Source organism: Corapipo altera, unplaced genomic scaffold (assembly GCF_003945725.1).
Source record: "Corapipo altera isolate COAL_440 unplaced genomic scaffold, ASM394572v1 271, whole genome shotgun sequence".
Classification (NCBI taxonomy): Eukaryota; Metazoa; Chordata; class Aves; order Passeriformes; family Pipridae; genus Corapipo; species Corapipo altera.
In genome coordinates this window covers 2,682,619-2,707,848 of record NW_020884935.1, presented here as the reverse complement: position 1 = coordinate 2,707,848, position 25,230 = coordinate 2,682,619, and the positions used below count along the sequence as shown (strand labels likewise).

General features: G+C 48.2%; 1 protein-coding gene across 1 annotated transcript; it reads right to left on the bottom strand.

Annotated features, from left to right (window-relative positions):
* Nucleotides 1-392: 392 nt before the first annotated feature.
* Nucleotides 393-24,685, bottom strand: APPBP2 (amyloid beta precursor protein binding protein 2). Its single transcript, XM_027660437.1, has 13 exons — nucleotides 24,506-24,685; nucleotides 15,783-15,871; nucleotides 14,916-15,067; nucleotides 14,272-14,395; nucleotides 9,727-9,895; nucleotides 8,952-9,041; nucleotides 8,462-8,529; nucleotides 8,271-8,376; nucleotides 7,857-7,981; nucleotides 7,587-7,672; nucleotides 7,036-7,226; nucleotides 6,476-6,641; nucleotides 393-5,717 (listed from the first exon to the last, which is right to left on the bottom strand). The coding sequence occupies exons 1-13, from the start codon at nucleotides 24,644-24,646 to the stop codon at nucleotides 5,464-5,466; spliced, it is 1,761 nt and encodes a 586-aa protein (XP_027516238.1). The 5' UTR covers nucleotides 24,647-24,685; the 3' UTR covers nucleotides 393-5,463.
* Nucleotides 24,686-25,230: the final 545 nt, after the last annotated feature.

Below are 25,230 nucleotides of genomic sequence, written 5' to 3'. Positions count from 1 at the left end.
TGCACAAAAAACTTCCATATTTCCACAGCTACTTCAGAGGGGGAATAAAAGACCAGCATGCAGGGAAGGAGCTGGGGAGGATCCACATCTTGCAGGTAACACAGGTTCCCACTTCACAGGTACCCCACAGGCTCATCCCACAGCCCCCATCCACAAGGATTTGCCCACAAAGGCTGGAATGAACACCTTCTCTCCCTCCCAGCCCCCATCCACAAGGATTTGCCCACAAAGGCTGGAATCAACACCTTCTCTCATCCCACAGCCCCCATCCACAAGGATTTGCCCACAAAGGCTGGAATCAACACCTTCTCTTTGCCCCGTGGAGTGACCGGGCCGAGGCAGGAACGTGCTGGGAGCAAAGTTTGAACCAAGTCAGTGCAGATACCTGAGGCTGCAGGAACACTCTATTTATTAGGTCAATATTTCAGTTGAGCAATACAGTTACAGAATATCACAATGCTGGTTACAAACAGGGGATGGTTCCATGGGCACAGACAACGCCGGGCTCTGCAGTTGGGGGCAGGGGGACACCAAAGTCCACCCTGACACCACAGGGAGGGTGGTCTGCAAGGTCTGGTCATGAGTAAGAGACTTTTATATAAATGAAAGTGGCACTACAGGCAGAGATTCTGGTTTAGAGGTGGGTTTTTGTGAGTATTTCCATTTATACAGTTATACAGTTCAAGCAACACCTTTTTTTTTTTTTTTTAAATGCTATTAAATTAAAATCCCCTGTAGTTCAATAAAGTATAAAAATAGTACTGAACCTGGTAATATTCAATAAAATGTAGAGTTCATTCACATCATTAAGTAGTAAAGAAATTGTAAAGTTGTAGTTACCATGGCAACATTGCTTCCCAGAGAGGGATACACAGAGAAGTTACACGTATGGTACCTGCGACGATTACTGAGCGATCCAACACTGAACTTGTGCACCACAGACCGAGTTTCTAAATAGCTCTATATATTTATATAGTATATATCTTCTTCATCTTAAAATTTACTTCTGAAAAGAAGAAAAAAAAAAAAAAAGAAAATGTGCACTTCAACAAACTCACTAAGGCCACTCATGCTATAGATACCGAGGAGAGCGCCAGACGAGACCCCAGAGCACACACAGCCTTCCCTTCCACCCCAGGGACACCTGTGTCACTGCCCAAAACGTTCCTGAGACTGAGGGACAAAAGCATTCCCAGCACTGCCAAGGCTTCTGTGGGAATTTCAGTTGATTTCCAGAGGGAGGGAGCCCCGAGGCCCTCGCAGGGCTCAGAGGCACGAGGTGACAACCCCCCAACTGCAGCTGCGTTTGGCCAGGAATTCTCTTAGGAAACTTGGGAAAACAGGGAGACAACGGCCTCTAGATAAAACCAGGCTCTGCCCAGGCAGAGGAGGGGGGATCTGTGGGAGGGGTGGTGACAGCAATCCCTGCCCTGTGTCACCTGCTGCCAGCCCGAGCCACGGCCCAGCCACAGCACCCAAGGGGACGTTTGCCAACAGTTTCCACCCTGTTTGAGGCACCTTTTCATCCTCTGCCACATGGAGGGCTGGGAAAAGGGAACTGACTTCCATGAGCATCTTGTACCACAAGAAGCAGCACCTCGAGCGAATTCCAGACTGCAGCACATGGACAGGAAAACTTCCTCTGGAGAGTCACAAAACAATCCCTGTGCTGGCAAGTTGGAATTCAACAAACCCCTCCAGAACAGTTTAACAAAACCGGTGTGCAAAAAGGAAACAGTCTGAAACCAAAGGTCTGGCTCCAGAGCAGGGAGTGAAGCAGCATCCAAAGAGCTGGACACCGAGGCAGACACAGACACTCCCTGGTTGGAATTATCCTGCTACAACAGTGACCAAACAATTTACTGGCTCGTTTACTTCGAGCAGCTGAGAGAGAGACTTGCAAAGACATTTCCCCCTCCCCTTCTGTCAGCTCTTCAAATCCAGGTGTGCTCCCCCTCTTCTGTAACATCCAGGGGGGAATCTGCCATCACCTTCCTCACTCCCTCCCAACTGCATGGAAAACAGGACTCACCCCTCACTGAGCAAACGTGGGAGGGGAAATATTAAGGGTTTAACTTCATCAACAGTGAAAATAATTTCCCTTAAGGTGCCACCCATCCTCCCCACTGCACCCGCTGACTCTGAGGGGATTCATTTACTCACCTTCAGGAAAAAGATGCACGTCCACAGGATTTCCACTCCCAGGTCTCCCCTGTCAGTGCCAGCACCAAACAGCCCCTGTGCAGCTGCCAGGGGGTGCTTTGTGTGCCTCTAAATGCCAATAATTAATTCCCTGTGTCCAGAGTTCCATCGTGCCAGGACTGACACCCATATGGAAAACTGCTCTGGGGTACAGCCAGAGGGGACACCTGGCAGGGCACTGGAAAACCCCAGAGTAGGGAGAACACAGGGAATTACACCCCCTGCTCCTGGAAAACCTCACAGAATAGAGAATGTAGGGAATTGCACTCTCTGCTCCTCCAGCTCTGCCCAGGGCAGTCAGGCAGTGCTGGAGCCCCACTACAAGATCGACCCACGCTGGCCCAGAGGGACGAGTCCTTTCCCTGCCTCTGGCACCATCCCATGGGGCTCCAGCTTCCTCAGACACATCCAGCTGGAACAGCAGAGACAGGAACACACATAAGGGCAGCACAGCATTCCAGACTGGCTCCAGGTGCCAACAGGGACACTTCCAAGAGCTCCATCAGGGGGGTTCTGTGCCATCCCAGCTCCCGGGCGGGTCCTGAGCCCCGGCAGGAGGAGCTCCCGGAGCCAGAGGAGTTCCCAGAGCCAGAGGAGCTCCAGGGCAGCTGCAGCCTCATCCTGCCAGCCCCAAACAGTGCCAGCCGTCAGCACAGCCCCCTGTCCCACACGGGGGAGCTCAGCCCAGGGCCAGGAGCTCCTGCAGCCACGGGCAGAGCTCAGCAGAGCCCTCACAGTCACAGCACGGCCCAGGCCACATCTCCTGGCCACATCCTCTACCAACGAGAACTCTCCGGGAGCTTTAGGACCTTAATTCCTTCCTGACAAGCCAAAGCACCAAGCAGACAACATCCTGAAGTGGCTTTAGGAAAGGAAAAGGAGTGACCTCCACCAGATTTGAGACTAAAGCCACCGATGGGACACGTTTGGTTGCGGGATGAACCTGCCCTGGCTGAAGGCAAACACGGAGCAGGGACACAGGGCAGGGCTGGAACAAGAGATGGTGTCAGTCCAACAATGCTCCTCATCCCAAACACGACCTCGAGAGCCCTGAGACTCCTTAGTCAGAAGCTGGACATGGAGACTCTGAGTGGATAAAGGATCTCCACACCATGTCAGGGTAAGTGCAGGGACCCACTCCTGCAGCTCAGAGCCACAGAACCACTCAGCTTCTTCAGGACAACTCTGAGCCACTTCCCTGCCCGAGTTCTGACACCACTGTTACATGCTTGGTCTGACTGTAAATAAGTTTTAACAGGGTTTAAGAACTCATGAGAATGTTATAACCCATCAGTGCCTCGGACATCAGGGAGAAAAAGGTTTTGCTTTTTACAGCTGAATTTGTCTGTAGTTCCTACACATCATAAACAAAAACTGCTATAAATAAATTAGATTTTAAGTCCACACATACAGTTGGATTTTCACTGAGCAGCTGCTGAGGCCATACTGCAGTTAAGTCCTAATACCACAGGGGGTTTTATGCAAACCTCTCTTTTCACCTCAGTGAAGACATCCCAAGCATGCAATCATTAATCTTCCCTAACTACACAACTGCATTTTAAAGTTGATAATTACTCAGCCTTTCCCCCCAAAACACACTCGAAGGCACCAGTATATGAACTATTGGCCTGTAAAATTTCACTTCTTAAAAGAGCCATTAAGTCATGTCCAAAAATCTCTATTTCTTCCCTGAAGACCATCCAGCACCTTTCCCTGCCAGAAACCAACTGCAAACCAGACCCCAAAGGGAACATCCAGAGCTGGCCCAGCCCTGGCTGGGACTGGCCAAGGTCCAAACCCCTGAAAACAGCAGGAGAGAAAACTCCCCCAGCCAGAACCCGCTGGAAGAACTGAGGTACCACCAGAGTCAGGTCTAGTTCGTGTCACACAGACTGTCAAATATCACCTCAACACTGAGAAATAAAACAAAGCCAGAACAACACCCAAACCCACACCAGCAGGCAGCCCCCAACAGAGGGATTAAGACAAGCCAGTGAGAGAGGCATAGCCAAGGTCTGTCCAGTGAGCTCTGCTTCGGGAAGGAACGGGAAGGAACCGGTTTCTGGTTGTACTGGTGTTTAATGTAGAAAGGAAGCATCACAGAAAAAAAAAAAAAAAAAGACCTGTTGTGCTTTTTGGCATTTTCCACTGACCCCTGTGAACTGTACAGTAAGTTGTGTTGTCAGAAACAGAAAAGGGAACTGGATTGTTATACAAAACTCTTCTGTATAAACAAGGAATGGCCTCCATCAGCAGGTGAAAGCCCATCAGAGAGGAGAGCAGAGGTGGCTGCAGCAGAGTCGAGCGTGGCTGGTTCTGCCTGTGGCACTGGCAGAGTGTCTGGAGAAGCTCACTAGGTACAGACATGCCATGGCTAAGGAACGGGCACTTCCTAGCTCTGGATCTATGACAGGAATATCATTTGCACTGATCAGACACCTAAATGAGAGATTCCTACTGTCAAAGTGAAAGCAGGGGCAGAAAGATTAAATCAAAGCCACTGGTCCAAAAGCGGTTTCTAGCAGCTGGTCCACTGTGGGTTCTGCTGGTCCTGCTCAGGCTGAGCACTGGTGGTGGCACCAAGGACACTGGGATGGCTGGGCTGGGGGTCTGTCCCGCTCCCAGGTGAGCACTGGTCCAGTTCAGGGATGCACAAAGCACACGGTGGGGACTCCACTCCGAGCGCGGTTCAGTGTTGCTCCCAAGTGGTTCTCGGTAAGGCAGCAGCCCAGGCCAGGGCGTCCTCCCTGTGCTGCTATTTCCCATCAACTTTGCTACAAAGATACAGCAGAGAGACCTTTCTCCTACAGCTCCTCAGAGAACAGCTTTTACTCTCTCTCTACATCAGCAGAAAGCTCTTGGTGACACCTTCCATCCATAACAACAATGCAACTCTTTTGAACTCAAACAGTTTTATTTAATGTTTTCTTGCAGACTTTCTGCAAAGGAGCTTCTTTTGGAAGAAGAGAGAAAGAAGGGGTTGTGGTGTTTTTTTTTTTTTTTTTCTTTTTTTTTTGGGAATACCAAGTTAAAAATGTGAGCCGAACTAAACATGCCATACACATGCTGAGAGGAATTGAACACACATTCATCCGTATGGGCACTCTTCAGTAGACTGGACCAGTGTTTCAACGCAAATTCCAGCCCCCAGAGAACTACATGGTTTAGATTTCACAGTATGACTTTTCCCCCTGGAACTCGGGGGGGCGGGGGGGTGGAGGGGGGGAGGAGAAAACCTTAACTGGTTAAGTGACCAAGTTCTTAGCTGCTCTGTCCATCGAGGCTCTGAGACATCAGGAAGGACTGGACCACCTCCTCCGTGGACTGGGGGCTGGTGCTCACGTCCTCCAGGGCATCCGTGACCGAGAACTGCCGGTCCCGCAACCGGTTCCAGTTGGCCAAGATATTGTGGTACTCAAAGACCTTCTCATAATTGCCAATGGAATTGTACAGTTTAATGAGACCTCTGTAATCATATTCAAGTCCACTGTATCCTTCCCCAAAAAGCTTCTTTCCTAAAGGAATCCAAAAGAAAACTGGATTCAGAACATCCACATGCTGCAATTGCTCAGGTCATTTTTAGCAACAGGTTGAACTTTTTTGTCAGGGCAAATCAAGAGCACAACACAACACACAGTGTTATCAACAACCTTCCTGGATGATGGTCTGAATGCTCTGAGGGTGCTGGAACTGCACCCTGCTCCTCAGGGACTCTACAATCACATCATCACCTGCACCACAGCTTTACACGTGCAGAATCTACAGCCCTACACAGGAGACTCACTTTGTGCCCCAGTCACACACCAAATTCAAACAGTGAAGTTGTTGTTTTCTACCTTAAAACCATAGTTTTCTTCTGTAACACACTGTACATAACTGTATGAAGCACAGCTATGCCCCAAACCTGGGCCACAGCATGACCCAAGGATGCATTTGATTGGGGATTAAAATTCACTGCAAAGGGTAACAGGCAAGACAAATATTTAATGAGAGGAGTTATTCTGATGGGCACAATCATTGCCCATTTCTTTCAAAATTTGACTACATTCTGCACTCAGGTTCTGGCCACAACTCCAAAATGTATTTAATGGGTCTGTTTTCAATGAATTCTGAAGGAACACTGAAAATAACACAAGTTCAGAATTCAGTCCCCGGGAGAACATTAAAGAAAAACCCATATTTACATTGAACACCCATATGAAATAAAGTATCTTGTATCTCATGAAGTTCTTTACTAAAACTTTCAGACACTTAAATGTCCTGTGTCACTCACCAATTGCTATGGATCTCAAATAAAGCTTTTCAGCATTTTCATACTGGTTCATGTCATAGTTGTAGAGGGAGGCGAGGTGGCCCACGGAGAGGGCAACTTCATAATCCTCCTGGCCCAGGAGCTGCTCCTTGATCTGAATTGCCTTGATGTGCATTTCCTCTGCTTCCTGGAGGGTCAAAAATCACACAGGTCAGTCAGACACCTTTCACCCCACAAACAGAGAAAAAGGTTTAAAGAAATACAACTGTGTTGCTGAACAGTCTGTAGTATTTTAGAAAAGGCAAGAAGTAACAAAGCCAAAACCAAAGCAAGTTCTCCAAATTCCTAATGAAGTGGATCATTAAATGCTATCACCAAACCCACTGCCACCCCCTGAGGGCATCAAGCATCCCCATGGACTGCTTCTGCACAAAGCTTTTGGGATGAATCATAAAGCACAAGTTTTCCAAGCACAAAACTACTGACTGAGACTGTGAAATGTGGACACTGAAAACCCTCCCCTGTGACAGATTCTGGATGCCCTGCAGATGAAGTCAGGCCCTTCACACCCCCAGTCTCACCTTGAACTTCCTCATGGACTGGTACAGCCTGCCCAGGTTGCCGTAGTGTTTGGCTGTTTGCACGTTGAACTCCCCAAAGGCTTTTTTGGCCAACTGGAGCGAGGAGAGGTGCAGGTCATGAGCCTCCTGGAGCAGCCTCTGCTCTGTCTCCTTGTTGTGACAGTCTATGGCAATCTCCTCCAGGATGAGTGCTGGGGGCAGAGAGAGGGGCTGGCACTGTGCTGCACACCCAGGGCTCCCCGTGGGCAGCACAGAGCCATCCCTGGACACACCTCAGGATGCATCTCATCAGCTTGGGCTGTCACAAACTGGGACCCCCAGGGATCAAGCTCACAACCTATATTTGTATATTCTGTGTTTTTACACCCCTCAAAGCCTTCCAGATAAGTTGTAAAGAGTTTTCTTTGTGTTTTACAGGTGTGTTGACAGAGAACATCAAGGATTACAAACACCCAGAGTCACCTCCGTTGAAAACAACAATTCAAGTTCCATTGTCTGCGAGAGAACAGGATAAACAAATCCCAAGGAAGGATTTGAAGGAAGGGAACTACCTTTCACTCTCTTCGAAGAGGCCAAGAGAAGATGGTCCTCTGGGAGAATGTGAGTTATAATGCCAATAGCACGTTCAGCATGGAATCTGAAATCAAGTGGAAATAAAAACATTCAAGGTACCTCTCTGAGTCAGCAGCTGACACAACATCCCAAACATTACTGCAATCAACATGCATTAAATCCTAATTGGAAAGCTGGACCATTTGAGAACATTTTTCTCCATTTACAGCAGTAAACGTGCTGCCAGACCCCCAAAGGGCTGCACTCACAGTGCATTGTCGAATTTGCCAGAGCTGTACTGGTGAACATATGAAGAATAAGCCAGGTCTTCGTGGGCTGTGGCTACGTGGATGTTTTTACCTCCAAACACCGACTGCCGGATATCGAGCGCTGTCTGCAAGAGGGGCCAGAAAAAAATTCCACAGTTAACACAGAAAAAAAATCCCTGGCAAAAAGGGACAAAACCCCACTGCCTCTGAAATTCTCTACATACTTGAGACACTGAATATATAAAGGACACATAAGTCAGGGAAAGAATACAGAAAGAAAAGTCCCATAGTTGGCGGTGTTTGGGGTTTTTTTAAAGAACAGCACTGCAGTAATTAAATCAACTATTATCTGCCCCCATGAATTAACATTTCAGAGACTGAGAACATCAAGCCAGACACAGTCCTGCTGCCTACCTGATAGATGGCAACAGATTGGCAGATATTGTCTACGTTGAGCAAGTAAAACCCATAGTCTAGTAGCGTGTCAGAGTATTTGGGGTGCTTGGCTCCAAAATGCTCCCTGGAGGAGAAACACACTTCCATTATTAAAAATCAAGGCAAGTCAAGCATCATCCTAAAAGGGTCTCTCCTGGAGTGCTGCTCACCTGGCCAGGTACACAGCGTGCTTGATGAGCTGCTCAGCCTTCTTGAACTCCCGCTTCACCACACAGGCCTGAGGGGAAAGGGAGCATGTGAGGAGCTGGGCACCCCCTCAGCTCCACACACTGCTGCACTCACTGCTGCTTTTACCTCAAAACATCCCTCTGCTTATTGAAGGACTTGGCAGTTGTTTAAGGAAAGGATCGCAGTATTAATAAACTTGTTTTATTCTGCCAGAAATGCCTGACTGAAGGGTTTGTGCTGTCTAGATCAAAGAGGGAAGAGAGCACCTTTTTATGGCAGCTCACAGCTTAACGGTGTCATGATGGTCATTTGTGCAGCTGAAGCTCAGTTTGAGAAAGGAAAAACCCCAGAAATACATCCCTGCCCAAGGCTCGTGGAGTTGGATCCAAGAATTCTGGAGATACAAACTATCCCTACTCACTCTGGGTTGCAGATCAGGCACAAAAGCAACATGGAAGCTTTTAAATTCACCTTTGAGGCTTGTCGTAGCACATCCACCACCACCTTCACGGGCAGCCCCACCGTGATCTCCTTCATGGCCTCTATGCACCACTTGTAGGCCTGGGGGACACAGAGGGACCAACACAATGAAGCTGCAACTTCACCACAGCAAGAAAAATATTACCTGGCTCTGAAAAGCTGCTCATTTACATTCCAGAATTTCAAATGTTCTGTCCAATTGTTTAGGTGTAATGGAACTTGACCTAAAAACCACTTTTAAGTTAATAGTGAACGTGTAAGTATTTTATATCAGCCTAAGCATGTATTATTACAATTGCTTTTTCAGTCAAAACTGTATTTATTATAAACATTTATAAAGATGTTTTTATAAAGATTATTTTATAATCTTTAAAGTCATCCTCACAATTCCCACTCTGCAGGACAACACCCAGGTCAGTGGACTGGGGAGCCAAAGGAAAACCAGAGTTTAAACAGTGGTTCCACTTCAGAGAAAATTTTTAGAGAACAGGTGTAAAGCTTTGTTACCTGTGCTCTGCTATACCTTTTTACCCATTAAAAGAAGCTTTTGTAACACTTCACTTCGAGAGGACCAACACATCCCACACCAAGGTATCCCAGCGTCGGTCACGTGGACTGACTCAGAACGCCACACAAACTGACAAATCCAGGGTTTCTCTGGCAGTGCCACACACTGGGAGATCAGGGATGTGATGTGAGATCAGGGACAGCATGTGGGTGGTGCTGCACCCCCTGGCAGGGTGCAGGGGCTGCCCCCAGCCCTCACCTCGTCGTAGTGGCTCTTGGCGAAGAGCAGGGCGCAGAGCTCGCCGTAGAGCGCGGCCTTGTTGGCCTGCTGGCCGTGCTTGGCCAGCTTGTCCATGTAGGACTGGGCCAGCTTGAACGTCTCCTCCCCCAGGTGGTATTTACAGTTCCCGTTCCGGACGTGCAGCAACCTGGGGGGACACAGAGGTGAGCTCAGGCAGGCTGGGAATCATTCACACACAGGATCACAGGATCAACCAGCTGGGAAAAACCTCTGGGATCATCACCTGTGACCCAACCCCACCTTGGCACCCAGAGCCACATCCAGGCTCTGCTTCAACACCTCCAGGGACAGTGACCCCACCCATTCCAATGGCTGATCACTCTTTCTGTACAGAACTTCTTCCCAATGTCCAACCTAAACCCACCCTGGTACAGCTCAAAGCTGTGCCCTCTTGTCCTATTCCCTGAGAGCAGGGCCTGATCCCCCCCCAGCTCCCCCCTCCTCTCAGGGAGTTGTAGAGAGCAATAAGGTCTCCCCTGAGCCTCCTTTTCTCCAGGCTGAGCCCCCCCAGCTGCTCCTCACAGGACCTGTGCCCCAGTTTGGTGTGGCACCCTCAGAACTGCCCTGGCTGGCATCAGGAACACACAATTCTGTTCCCAGAGCAGTTCTGCTGCTGCACTTTGGCTCTGGCACAGCAGGAATTGTCACTGTTGGAGATGTAAATGAGTTCACATATTGATGCAGTTTTGCACATCCAGTGCTTGAACCAGCCTGGTGTGTGGTGGCTTTGTGTTTTATTTTCCATAAAATCTGTTCTCCTCAGTCCTGATGAAATGCCATTCCCAAAGCCCTGTCCTGTGCAGCAGGAAATCCCTTCCACCTGCTTCCCAAGGGATGGTAACCTCAGCCAGCCCCTGAGTGAGAACACACAGAGCTCGTTTTCCTGCATCTCTGCACTTTTCCCCTCAAACCCTGCCTAGCCCAGGGCTCCAAATGGGCATTTTTGTCTTTTGGGGTTTCCTCACCAAAGACTTAGTCACAGTCGTTTGACATGAGACCCAGCAGCACCAGAACAGAGTATTTTCTTGACCCAATCCACAACAACTCCACCATCCTCTCCCTGCCCTCTCCTATCCCACTGCCTTTCCATCCCAAGGATTAACAGGAGCCTCAGGAAGCAGCCAGTCACACACAGCACTGGTGAAACCTCCTCCTGTTCCTCTAGAGAAGTAACAGCTTCAGCTTCTGGCAACTTAAGTTAAAATAAAAGAAAAGCATTTTTTTCATTAGTGTAGGCTGATGCTTATTTACTTTAATGAGATACATTTGGAATGGGTGCCTTATCATATTCCAAGCCCACGGGGCAGAGGTGGATTCCCAGCCAGGGCAGCTGTTCCTGCTCCATGGCAAATGCCTGCATGGAGCACACATGAAATCCAGGTGAATTAACCTCCCCTGGCCCCCCTGGAAATGTGTAATTAGACAGTGAGTAACAGAGACTGAAAAACAGAGGGCAAGGCTTTGGCAATCAGGGCAACAGAACCCAGTGGTGCTGCACTGCAAACAGGCTGGAACTCGGAGCTAATGGATGGCAAAAGCATTTTATTCCTGTTATGATACCTTAGGATAAAACTCCCAATAAATTGTTAAGGGGGAAGGAATGAACAGTGAAGGTTTTGTTCAAATTTTTTTCTTCTCTAAGCGTGTTTTCTGTTTCCACTAACACCAAGCACAGATTTAAGGTGCTGTAGCACAGAAACACAGCTCAGTTCACCCTAAAAACTCAGCCTGTCCCTTGGTTTCCTATCCTATCATCAAACTCAAACACTGACAAGAAAGGAAATAAAGTTCCCCTTTTCCTGAGCAGGGAGTGGAGACAAGCACATGACAAGATGTGCATTTGCTGCACAAAGAGAACAAAGAACAGACCTTCAAAAACCCTGCAAGCAGCTCCACAAACACCAGCCTTCCAGGGGCAAACAGCAACCAGGCTCAGGAACAGGCAGCAAAAAGCAACACCCACATTTTTCCTTAAATATGGTCTGAGAACTCAACACGATGTGCAAGTGCATTGTGTGCTTGGGCACAGGAACATTCCAGCTACAAGAGACAGGAATTATGAAGAAACTGGAGAAAAATTAAGCAAACAGCTTCCCTAAAGAGGCAAAAGCATTCTGCCTGCACCATTCAGCTGGGAGCTGCTCTGCAACATCAAAACCTTGGAGCCCAAATCCCATGTAATGGTATAAGCCAGTGGGGATAGCACTGCAATTCAGATAAGCTCCTGGGAAAGATCCTATCCAGTGTCTGGATGCTTCAGTGATAGTGTCTTAAAACAAAGAAATCTCCCAAAAAACCAAGCTAAGCCCAAAAGCCAATCCTCTAGGATAAGCAGAGTTTATGTGATCCAGCTCTGAGTAACAAAAAAATCCTTTATTAATCCAAAGGAATTCTAGAAGATAAAGCTAAGAGGAAGAGAAAAGGCCTCGGGACGTTTATGCTAATGGTTCTGAACCTCCTTTGATGTCTGCAACAACAGCTTTTGGGGACTAACCTCCCCCAATAAAACCAGTCTCTGGGAGCCAACACAATGTTACACAGCAGCTTAGGAAGTCTGAAACCACCAGAAAAAAAACACAACCCAAGAATCAGCAAAACGCGAAACAATGAAGCGGGGGAACCACATACTCGTGTTATTTATTTGTACCTTGTTGTTTAACACACAGTAACGAGACAAAGCAAACCAAGAGGAGCACCACATGCAGGAGAACAGCACACAAGATCATTAAAACCTCCAGTCTTCCCAGCTTCTCCACATAATTTACTACTGCTGGTAGAAGGGAACACCAAGTCGTGCTTGCACAGCACAAAACTCCCCATGGTTCTGAATTCCATTCTATCACCAATGCAGTGTATTAATTCAACTCCCAGAGATCAGACTGATTAGCACTTAGAGCAAGAGCTGCCACTTTTTTAAAGGGTCACACTGGATTTGAGTTTTGCTTCCCTAAAACTCCCCCAACCTCCAGTGCAAACCCAGTGGTAAGAACAAGATTTCCTGGGGCAGGGATCAGGTGGGAGCCACACGAAGCTTCTCTCTGAAGTCAGGAGGCTGAATGAAGTCTCTGCTCTGTCCCACAGAAAGGTGTTTGGATTTCACACACTGAGCCCTTCCCCGAGTGCTTTAAATCCCTTCAGTGTGACACAATCCCAAATAAAGGCTGCAGTGTGTTTGGGAGATGCCAGAACATCTTCCCATTCCCACTGCTGCCCAGAGGGATGATGTTCCTCAGGGAACAATGGCTGTCTCTCCCAAACCCAGTCAATTCTAACACAGGATGCTTTTTCCCAGCCCAAAATGAAAATCTCCTTTCCACGACTGCTGTCCAACAGAGAGTTCCATTTTTCCCTTTCTTTACCTTCTTTTCTTTTTCTTTTTTCCTATTCAGAGAAGGCAACATTTTATTTAAAGCAACTTCCCTGGCTTGCCAAATGGCTGGATACCACCAGGGAACTTTTTTTAGACTAATTAGAAGGCAGAGCACCAAGTACTAACTGTGGTTCTGTATCCATCACTCCTCAGTTCTGGAAGGTGGGTACGTGTGCCCAGTCTCCTGGCATCAGTTTATTGCTGGAATGGCAGCCAGCAGAACCAGGCAGAGCAGTGTTGCCATGGCCCTGGGGCTGGCACAGCACATCAGCAGCTCCTGGCAAAGCCTCTTTCCTCGTCGTGTTTGCCCAGCCATAAACAAGATGCAGGGCTTTTTTTGGAGCAGCTTCCCCCAAAACAAGTTTTGCTCTATATTCAACACAGCACATGCTTTGTTCTGTTTTGCAGCAGCTAAAAAAAGTTCAGTCCTGTCCTAGCTCTGCTCAGCAGCCCCCAGGTGATCCCTGGTGATCCCTGGTGTTCCCAACAAACCCCACCTGGCCACTGGCTGCAGTTCATCTCACCTGGATACAGAGGTGGAAGAGCTACCAAAAACTGAAATATGATCTCCATCAATGCAATATCAATCTCCACGGGCCCCTGAGAAACAAGGCAGGTTCAAAACCCAAATGCCTCCTAACAGCAAAAAAATTCTTTCCCAAATGTTTCCAGCTGTGGCTCAAGGTGCCCAAAAGAGCTGGACATCCAGATCTTTAACTAACCCCTATGAAGCAAGAGAACTCACTGATCTCAACCAGGAAAGGTAAGTTTTGCTTTTATTTCTGAATCTGTAGCACTTGAGTTTGGATTTGGCAAATTCTTCTTGCAGCAAACAGAACTTGAGCAGAGCCCAACACTGAACATTCCTTCACGTGCAAGCCTTGAGCAAACAGGGTGCTGGCCCACTCCCACTGCCCAGCCACGCTTCCCAGGAGATATTGGGAAGGGCAGCAAAACAAGAGGGGTTTATCCACTGTTTTCTGTGCTGCCAGCTTACATGGTGAAAACCCAGGGATTAGTGCAGAACAAGCACCTCCTGACCCTCAGCTCCAGCCAGGAGAGTGTTTTGGTGCAGCACAACAGCAAAGGAGCATCTGGAGTGGATTCCCCCCGGGACTGAAGGGGGAGCTCACCTCACACAGCACTCCACGGCACGGAACCAGTGCAGGATCTCATCGTGGAGGGTGCACAGCTGAAGGCAGGACAGGAACACCTTCTCAGCATCACTGTACCAGCCTGCATCCGACAGGAATCCCCCTGGGAAAACAGCAGGGACGGAAATGGGAACCCTTTCGAAGGGATAAAGGCTTTGCTCAAGTCTTGTGAGACGACTCCTTGTTTCATAGACCTGCATCTACAGACAGAAACCCTGCCAAGGTCAAATGCTCCAGCCCTGAACTGAAAAGGATGAAATCTGAGAGTAGAAGGATTCTCCTTCAATTAAAGAATTCTCCTTCAGTTGAGCATGACTTGTTGGTATGACCTAGTTTTCCTACAGTTCTCTGTCAAAAAGAACTTACCAGTAATAAACACATTTAAATTCCTTACATTAAGCATCACATCTGCAAAGAAATTTTAAGTCTAAACCATTTGAAATAGAAAAGCCTATACACTCTTACATATTCAAATCCAGTGTATTTTTCTTAAGACACCAGGGAGTTTTCTCAAACTCACACTCCAAAACACACAAGTTCTTTAAAAAGATGTCACAGACATTAACATGAAAATAATTAGAAGTTAGATTAAGTGAAGCTTGCACAGAGAGAGCAGCAGTTACCTAAAACAAACCCAATCTGGATTGCTTTTTCTTTGACAGCAGCATCTGACTCTGCAATGTAGGAGCACCTTCTGCTGAAGGAATAGGCCAGGACAGAAGCCACTTTGACCCCATGGTCCATCAAAGCCTGGAAACAGTGATGGAGCAGATGTCTGGAACAAAAGAGAGCAGAACTCGATGCCACATGAAGTTTTTAGAGCACTGGCTCTGGGGTGCCATGAATTCACATGAGAGAAATGAAGCCCAAGCCTCCCTCAAACCCAAAGCAGATGAGGCCCAGCATCCCTGGGGGTCTCCAGGCTAAGGGATCACAGCTGTGGGATGGTCCAACACCAAGGGAGGGCACACAGAGTTCTTCACAAGGACACCCCCAGGTGGAAGGAAAACACAGCCTGCCCAGGCAACATGAAAACTGGGAAACAAGGTTTTCAGCCCAAACTGAGGAGGGAGGAAGCCTCAAATCCCCCCTCCCCCAGCAGTCAGCCAGACCAGCAGTGATGGCTCCATTAACATCACACACATGCAGAGTCTGGAGGCTCAGAGCTCACTCCAGTTCCCAGGAATCTGATCTGAAACAGTCGAGTTCTGAGTGTAACACCACAAATGCAATATTTAATGACAGGAAAGCTCTTGAAACTGGGGCAATCCTGTCAGCAGGAGAACCCTTCCCTCAGGATTTGCTAAGCCAGCAGGACGTGGGTGCTGTGACTGCCACAGCTCAGGGCCTGGTTGGGCATCCACGAGAAACTGGGGGGGGGTTTGCATCATTTGTTTTTCTTGTTTGCACCTTTTTTCCCCCCCCCCTCTCTTCCAAGATCGAGAGGTTAAGGGCTGAAATGGGAATTACTGGTTTGTTAAGACACTCACCTTTTATCTAAAGCTCGTAGCACCTTTGCAAAAACTTCTAGTTCACAAAATTCACTACCCAGCTGGCACAGACGGCCCTGTTGGTAAAGCTGGAAAAAAAAAACCATGGAAGTTAAATTTTAAGATTAAGATTGAGTTTTTCTGGGAAATTTAGCTTAATGGTAAAGAGGACTCATGAGGAAATTGAGACTTTAGAGCATTGAAATCCAGCAGGCTAAAAAAGTAACAATTCCAGAATCACCACAGGGTATCACCACAGGACATAAGTGCAGTGTTTAAAGGCTGAGCACACCAGCCAGGAGAGCTCCAGAGGGGCTTTCAAGGGGTTTTTTTTAATCTATAAAATGTATTTTCAAGTGGCTGTGTCCTCCTGCATCACCAAAACACTGCCACACGTAAGCTACAAACCCAAGAGAAGACCAAGAAACCCCTAAAATCAGCAAAAAACCACAATTAACAGCTTTGACACATAAGCTAGAGCACAGCAATGCAAATACACAATATACAAATAAACCCCAACCCACAAGTTGTGCAGGGGGTGAGTCAGCAATCCCCAGCACCAGACAGGCACGAGCCCTGTCCCCATTAACACCTGAGCTCCCACAGGTGATTGCTGCCTCGGAAAATGGGAAAACTGGAGTGCAGCTGTTCGTGCATTTATTGAAAGCAAGGGCCTGTTTCACCCCCAAAGTGATCTGTGCCTGCAGATCAGCACATTCAGCAGCTGAGTGCTTCACAACAAACCATGAGAGACCTGCCCATGCAGTGCAGGGGGAAGCTGTGCCACAGGAGGATGTAAATACCATGGATTCACACAGGTACAACAATACAACAGTGCAAAGAAGTGTCAGAAAATCCACTGTGAGTGATTAATTCCCGTTATCCTGAAGCCCCTGAGCCACAGGTGGGACCTAAGGGAGCACCACTGCACACCTGGCACAGCTCCCACCAGGGCTCTAAGGACAGCACTGATGTTCCTCTCAGTCCCAATAAGGGCTGAAAATCCTCCCAGTGAGAAGCATCTCGTGCCTGGTTCACCTTTTTCTCCACAAACACAGCAAGTGAGAACATCTCCAGCCAGAAATTTAGTTTTTAAGTCAACTCTCCTTACAAAAGCACCTGACACTGACTCCACAGCACGGCAAGTTTGTTGTTTTAACAGCAGCACCTACAAAAAAAAAAAACCCTCCAAAAATACTTTGACCTGATAACGTCAATTGCCAGAAATGAACGTTTTCCTTTTAGTTATCTGGTTTTTTTTCTGGGGGATAATAAATAAAAAGGAAGTCTTTTTAAAAAAAAAAAAAACCAGAGTGAGTTTGCATGCAAAGTTAGTGCTCAGATAAAGCACTTCAAAGGGATCTGAGCTGGATTCTCTCTGGCACTGAAGGAACAGCCAGGGTGGTGTGTTTAAAAGCTACAGTCATGGTTAAATGGTTTCATTTCTTCAGCACAGCTGTCTCAGGGCAAACGCTCTATAAAACCTAAAACATATTTTCTGCAGTAATATACTAAAAAAAAAAAAAAAGGGGGTTTAAACTGCCTGGTTTTCCATGCCCAAACTGCAGGGGGACATCCTGTCAATATTTCAACATTTCTGGAGGGAGTCAAGGCACACCCCCCCCAAGGTGTTTTACCTGGATTTAAGGCAATCAAAGCCCCATCACAACTCCCAAGCACAGTATCAGTCCCTCCTATCACTGAGCAGTGGTAACTAAAGACCCCAGAGACTCCTGGCTCACCAAAACCCAACTGTAGTAAGACTTGTTAAAATTAATATTTATGAGGTTACATAAACACATCTGGGACTGTGCCCACTGTTACATGTGATTCCTGAACTGCCAAGGAATAAAAGCCCTGGTGGGGTGGGAGGGAAGGGCCCAAAACTCCCCTCAGCTTTGGCACATCAATTATTTGGGGCACACCTAAAGTCTGGCTCGGGGCCCCCAGGTCCAAGGTGCCATTTTTCACTGCTCTAAGTTGAGATAAAATCTCCCTGGGAGGTTCACACCACCACTCACCCCTTCCCTCGAGGAACTAACCCAGCTCTGAGCCTCTTGGAACTGCTGGAGCTGTTACAGCAACATTTTCAGACAGGATTTGACATGGAAATAGTGAGTTATACGTCAAACTGTGAAGTAATTCCAGGAGATTCAGTAACACTCATTTGTTCATTGAGGACTGAAGAAATGGTTCTCTTGTCAAAGCTCCAGAGAGACAGAACTCCTGACCACAGCCTTGCTACATAACCCAAAATACAAAACAAAATAGTGATTCAAGGAAAACATGTCCTGACACGAACAGCAGAGCCTGGGCTTCTGAACAACTGTTCTTTTCTGAAGGGAGAAATGCCTTCTAGACACCAACTTCACCTGTTTGGAGCCTACCAGGGATTTATTTTTCTCTGACTATGGAAAAATGACTAAAAGGCTGCAATGGGACTCCACCAGCTCACACTGCCACATCAATTCTGGCACTGCAAACAGGTATAAATTTAATATACAGGTATATTATTTACATACCTGCCCAATCCAGCTGTGGGAAATCCACCCTGACCCTCCTTCAGGATCTGAGGCTGAATACTGAACTTGTAACACACTCACCTAAACATGCAGAAGCTGCACATCACAGTGGCCCCAATTAAATAAATTAATAACATTAACTTGTTGTTATCTCTTATATCATAATTCCATTAAAGTTCTCGTTGGATTTCTCTCCCTGAGTAGATTAAGCTGAAGAAAAAAAAACAAACAACAAAACAACAACTTCTTCTAAACATAACAAAAAATCATTTTAAAAACTTATTTTTTAAAGCAGCTGGAGGTTAATTCCAACCAGTTGCACAAGGACCCTCCAGAGGAGGAACTGAACACGCAATTCAAAAAATATGCTCCTGTTGCTCCAGAGCTTGGAAGAGGAGTGAAAAATATGGATGTTTCAGGAAGAATCACAGAGGAAATCCAAGGAGCTCCCCAGCATGTTTTGTAATACCAACAACGTAACGTGGAGTATCCTGCCAGGCTGGGGAAGGACTCTGCACTTCACAAACAGCAGGATTTGGGAAAAAAAAGTTTGGCTGAAGCCACCATCTTCCTTCCCCACTTGACAAGGAAGGAAAAAGTTTCCTGAGTGCACTGAATGAATCTGTTGGCAAAGTACAGTCAGTACAGATGGGGCAGGGGGCACGGCCTTGGAAAACAACCAGCTGGAAATTTAGGGACATTCGATGCTTTTAAAGTGTCAAAACCATCTCCAAACCTCCAGCCAAGCCCTGGTTCTACTGGAGATTGTTTGAGGCATAAAAAAAAAAATGCAATTTTTCAACTATTCTTGGAAAACATATTGACAATTACTAGGCTGGTCCTTACAAACCTCCATCCATTAAATAATCAAGAAGAAAAACAACACTCTGGCTTCAGAGCCAACTTTTGGACACTCCAAACACTCCCCACCTGCTCTCTGTGCCACAGCAGCACAGTTTGTGTTTCACAAGGGACACAAGTCTGAGCCTTCCAGGGACACAGCTGGGAGATTCTCCTCAGCAGTAATTGGGAAAACCCAGCTTGCTTTGGAGTTAAATCAGCCCAAAGGAAATGAAGTGGAAATAGGAATTATTGTTCAGCAGGAGGTGAACACCTCTGTTCATGGTGTGACCTCATTATCTCAACTGTGATGAGTTCTACTGTCTCAGACTCAACGAGGAGACTGAAAAAAAAATGGAGAAGCTACAGGATATTGGGATGAGAAAATATGTCCCATAGGTAGAGGTTCAAAAAAAAAAAAAAGCAATCTCAGTAATACAAGTCAGAAGGCAAGAAGTTTCAAACCAGGAAAGACACAACAAGGAAAGATGGTTCAGCTCAGATCTAAATTTAGACTAGAGAAACAAGGCATGTGTTAATAATTGGAAAAAACTCATGAGGTGCTGATTCTCCTTCAGAGGGAGGGTTTGATTTGCAGCAGAAGGGCAGGTTTGGTTCCAGCAGCACTCAGGGAGGCTGCAGAGGGTGTGCACTCCAGAAACCAGCACATGCTTCAGTTCTCACCCCAAACCAGCAGCAGGAGGGGAACGAAGTGTCCGTGAAATCCCACTGGGGGGTCCCAGCAGGGTCCCACAGAACAAGGCTCTGGGATGCTCTGCCTCCCTCACACGCTGAGCTGGTGACCTTGTTTGTGCTTCCCTGGGCAGGGGAGCTCAGCCACACCTCACTTCAGGGGGAGTTTCTCCTCCTCACATCCCCTGGAGCCCCGGGATGGGACAGTTTCATTCTGATTTCCAGAAATGATGATGATCCCTCCTGAGCAAACCTGATCTCTGAGCTCGGTCTGTGCTGCAATGCAGGGAACGGACGTTCTGCCGCTTGCTGGGAACAGTCAGCAAATTCCTGTTTGCTCACTTTCTTTGGTTCAAAACACACCCAGACGTGAGAGAAACCAAATTCATGTCATCCCCAACTGTTCCTGTGGTTAATGATCACTTCAGAAAGCGCTCCAAGAACACTGGATGCAAATAATTGTCAAGAAAAAAATCAATTGTAAAGGACCAAACCCACAGAGTCCAGAAGAGACATTCCAAAAGGAAAATAAACATGGGATGAAACTCCTTGTTAACCTACACAAGTCCAAGAGGAGCCTGTCAGTCATTAACTGCAACAAATACCTGGGACAGAGAACACTAAAGCACCTGGAGACCCAAAGTGATGAGATAATTACACAAAACAGAATATGAGGCTGAGGCACGGGGGGAAAGAGCTGAATTCTGTGCAGGGCACCGACTACAGAGTTCAGTATTTGATCTGTGCCAACGAAAACTGGATCCCTTACATGAACACCCTCTCTCAGAGCACCATCCTCACCCCAACAAACTACAAAATATAGTCATTTGAGGGGTTTTTTTTTTTTGAGGACTTACAGTTTATTCCAGCTGTCACTACTTTTTCAAGTAGAATTTTGGCATTTTGCTCATATGCTGAGATCCAGCATATTTTTTTCTTTGGTTTCTAAAAACTACCCCCCCCCTCTCTCTTTTCTCCCCAGCCCCCCAAAAAAACCAAACCAAGAGGAAAGAGAACCTGACCAGTTTAACTAGGAAACAACCCAACCAGGATATACACACACCTGGCAAACACCCAAAGGAAATAAAATATCATATGTGAGCACATTTTTATTTTGCCCTCCAGAGGCAGGTGTTACTTGTAACAATACTAGTTATTAAGCTCTTCAAAACACAGCTGTGATTAATAAGACATTTAAATATTTTTTAGCTCAAATGTAGGCTTGGAAATTTCCAGGATATCCTCCCAAGTGTCCTGCTCTGCCTCTAATGGTTGCAAGGAAAAGTCAAACACTGGTTGAAAAAAAAAAAAAAAAGATATCCAGTGACACCCTGCTGAACCAGGACAGGTCTGTTGTTTTACCACAGTCATGATTATTTGATATTCCTTGTTTTGAGCTTTACTCACTGTTTGAGAATGCTCCAGAAAGACAAATGTGCTCAGGGTGAGGGGCCTGCCTGCTCCTGGGACTCTGCAGCAAGACCCATCTCTTACCAAAGCCACACCAAGAACATCCCACAGCGACCCCAGGGTCGACTCCTCACTCAAGTCCCAAAATTTAACAATTCTGGGAGACGTAAAGTTCAAACTAATTGAATTTGTTCAACAAACACAGGCAACATATTGTGACAATAGAGCCAAACACTGGATCAGAGGGTACCCTGGGGAAAAAACCAGGACACTCTGCTGGCATTCTTCTGCCTTTTAAATCCCAGCACAGTGACTGTCTCTGCTGCTGGATCTTATCTGAGGCTTCTGAATCAACCTGAACACGCTGGTAAACCTGTGCCAGCCTGGCAAATGTTAGGTTTGAGTGTTGATATCAATGAATATGACACAAGAAGTTCTGTGTGGCCACAGCCAATTAACATCTGGATATCAAAATACAATCTGACTGACACCACCGTTCATTTTCTGCAGAAATCAGTGGAACCTTCTCCACTACCACAAACCATTACATCCAAATTATACTCACTCACATGTGAAAGATTGGGGAAAAAATTATTTTTATCTTTTAATGATCACATAATGAAAGGGATTCTCTGCCTCTTTTAGGGTCTAAATGCAGGTGTTATTTGTGCACATCCTCAATCACACACCACTTTTCCTCAGCTGTATCTGAAGGATAAGGACTGTTCCACAGGATGCTGACAACTGACACCACCCCAACACAGCAGCAACACCACCAGGTAGCCAAACAAAGATTTAATAGTCTTCTAGTCTGTCTTACTTTGGAAATTCTACTTCTGGATGGTCAGGATGAATGGAATATGGCTCACCAGGCTGAAAGGGCACTAAAATCCACCTGATTTTCCAAGTAACTGTATCCAGAACTGAACAGCTACACCACTTGTACTGCTGTCACCAGGCAGAGACACCAAGAACAAGTTACCAAGAGTTCTGCAGGTGCACAGGAAAATGTTTCAGGAGATCTGCACTCTGGGGTGGGCTCTCAGGCACTCACTGCAGGCACACACTCTTTAGTGAGGGCTGAGGACTTCTCCCAGCATCCCACCCAGGGTTTGGGACATTTATGGATAAGCTAATTTGAATGTGACTGTTAAAGGGGACAGTTATGGAATCACAGGACGGTTTGGGTGGGAAGGGATCCTAAAGCCCGTGTCCTTCCAACCCCCTGCCACAGGCAGGGATGCCATTCCCTAGACCAGGCTGCTCCTGGCCTAAAACTGGTTCTCCTGCACAGAAAAGGTGGCAGGAGCAGAAGCCCAGCCTGCCCTGGGCAGCCAGGGAACACTCACTGCACGAGGGGCCCAGTTCTTCTGTTCCATGGGGCACATCCCAGAGATGCAGATTGGTGAGAGGAATGTTGGTGCAGGACACACATTCCAGGTCACCAAAGACTGTCCTGGTGTAAAACACAGAAGGAACAGAAAAAGCGAGGGGGGATGGCTTCAAACTGACAGAGATGAGGTTTAGAGTGGATATTAGGAAAAAATATCTCGGGTACCGAGGTCCTGGCAGAGGTTGCCCAGAGAAACTGTGGTTGCCCCATCCCTGGAAGTGTCCAAGGCCAGGTCAGACAACCTGGGCTAGAGGAAGGTGTTGGGATTGGAGCAGGATGAGCTTTAAGGCCTCTGCCAACCCAAACCCCTCTGTGACTCTACAAAATTACAGTCACTAACAGCAGCAATACTGTCAGTACAACACAAACATTATTTTGGGGACAGGTACTTAGCACATTTATTACCCAACAAGACAACAAACCAACACACACGAGCAGAACAAACAGGTCAGAAGGTCTCTTCAGAACTCAGATGTGCTGCTGGACCTTTTTTCATCACGGAACAACTCCACACGAACCTGAGTCAATGCAACCACTGAACACTGCCAATAAAAGCACCACAAGTCAGTGATGCATTAAGCTCACCTGCAAGTGAGTTTTTAAACAACACTTGGACATTTCTGTCATCAGACAGAGGTTTTGGTTTTATGCTTTTAAAAGCCACAGAGCACCATCCTCTCACCTGAGTGAACATGAAGACAGGCAATGCCAAGGAAGTTTATTTGTCAATGGTCATACCTACTAACAGTTAAAAGTGACCCCTAAAATATTTTTCCATATCTTTAGCCTTTATCTGATGAGGTTACCAGGTGTCAATCACATCATTTATCCATGAGCACACCCATGTGTGGTAAAAAGGGGTTTCCATCCTCCTCAACACCCAAGGCAGACAAGTAACAACCAGCACACAGAAAATGTTCATGCCTGTTTCAATGCCACAGAAGCAACTTCCCTGTGTCCACTGAAGGCATTCCTTACAAATACTATCACTCCCTATGTATATGATGGGTCACTACCTCTGGTTCATAAAAATTCACCTAAAGGATTACTTCACTCAAGAAATCCTCAATTTTTAGAAATCCGCTGGCAGAGGAAAGAAGGGTTATCCCCCATCTTGGGTTTCTGGGGAGGGTTTTACACACATTGTTTCTCTCCTGATGATGCTCATCTCCAGCAGTTCCTGCACACCGATGAAAAGTCTCTTTAGTGGACAATGGAAATTAATGGACCATCTCAGTACACCTTTTACAGCAACTCTCTACATTTCAGGGGCAGCTGAATGAGAAACAGCCCTTTCACCAAGGAATGATTTAATGCTAATAAACTACACCGTCAAACGACTCTCAGTCCTTCTCATCTGGCTCCTACCAGATCATTAATACCAGAGCACGGCAAAGCGCTCCTTCAACCACTGACATCACCATCTCCAATACATTAAAAAAAAAAAGAAAAAAAAAGGGGGGGGGGGGAAAAAAAGGCGAAAAGGAAAAACACATATTCCAGCACATGCAGCCTGGCCTCATCCTGCCCCAACCGCTCCCCAACGGCGAGGAGGCCCCTTCCCCCCGGCCCCCAAGGACGGGCCCCGTGCCCGCGTCCCCCCGGGGGCTCCCCCAGCCCCTCACCGCGGCCTCGGGGCGGCTCCCGGGGGCACCCTCAGGGCCCCGGCCCTGCCCGAGCCCCGACCCGCAGCCCAGGCGGCCCCACAGGCCCTCGGTCCCCCCGGCCCGTCCTTCAGGGGCCCCGCGGCCCCTCAGCGCGGCCGGGCCCGGGCCGACCCCCGGGGCCGCTTCTCCTTCCCGCTCCCGCAGGCCCGGCCGGGTCGGGGCCCCGCTCGGCCCCCCCCCCCCCCCCCCGCCCCGTACCTTGTAGTACACGTCGAACTGGATGTTCTCGGGCAGCGAGCGGATGTCGCGGCGCCGCGCCCGCCCGTAGCTGTCGACCACGGCCGAGATGGCCGTGTTGTACAGCGTCTCGGGCACCCACTCCAGCTCCACCGCCGCCATCTTGGCTGTGCGGAGCCGCCTTCCCCTCCCTCCCTCCGCCTCCCGCCCGCTCCGCCTCGCGGGGCTCCCGCCGCCCTGCCCGCCCCGCCTCACGCCCCGGGGCTCCCGCCGCCCTGCCCGCCCGTTCCCCTCCTCACGCCCCGGGGCAGGATCCCGCAGCCCTGCCCTCCTCACCTTCCCCCCCCCCCCCCTCCCGGCTCTCTCGTCCCCCTTGCCCGTTTCCCTTCACGCCCCGGGCCTCTCGTCCATCTACCCGCCCGCTCCGCCTCGCGCCCGGGAGCTCTCGTCTCGCTGCCCGCCTGGTTCCCCTCACGACCCGGGGCTGCCGTCCCCCTGCCCGCTTGGTTCCCCTCACGACCCGGGGCTCCCGGAACTCTCGTCTCGCTGCCCGCCTGGTTCCCCTCACGCCCCGGGGCTCCCGCAGCCCTGCCCTCCTCACGCCCCGGGGCTCTCGTCCCCCAGCCCGTTCCCCCTCACGCCCCGGGCTGTCCCGGGGGGCTCCCGGGGTCCCTCAGCCCTCCCCGGGCGCGGGCGGGCGGCTGCGGCCGGAGCGATAACGGGGGATTTGTGAGGGAGGCACGAGG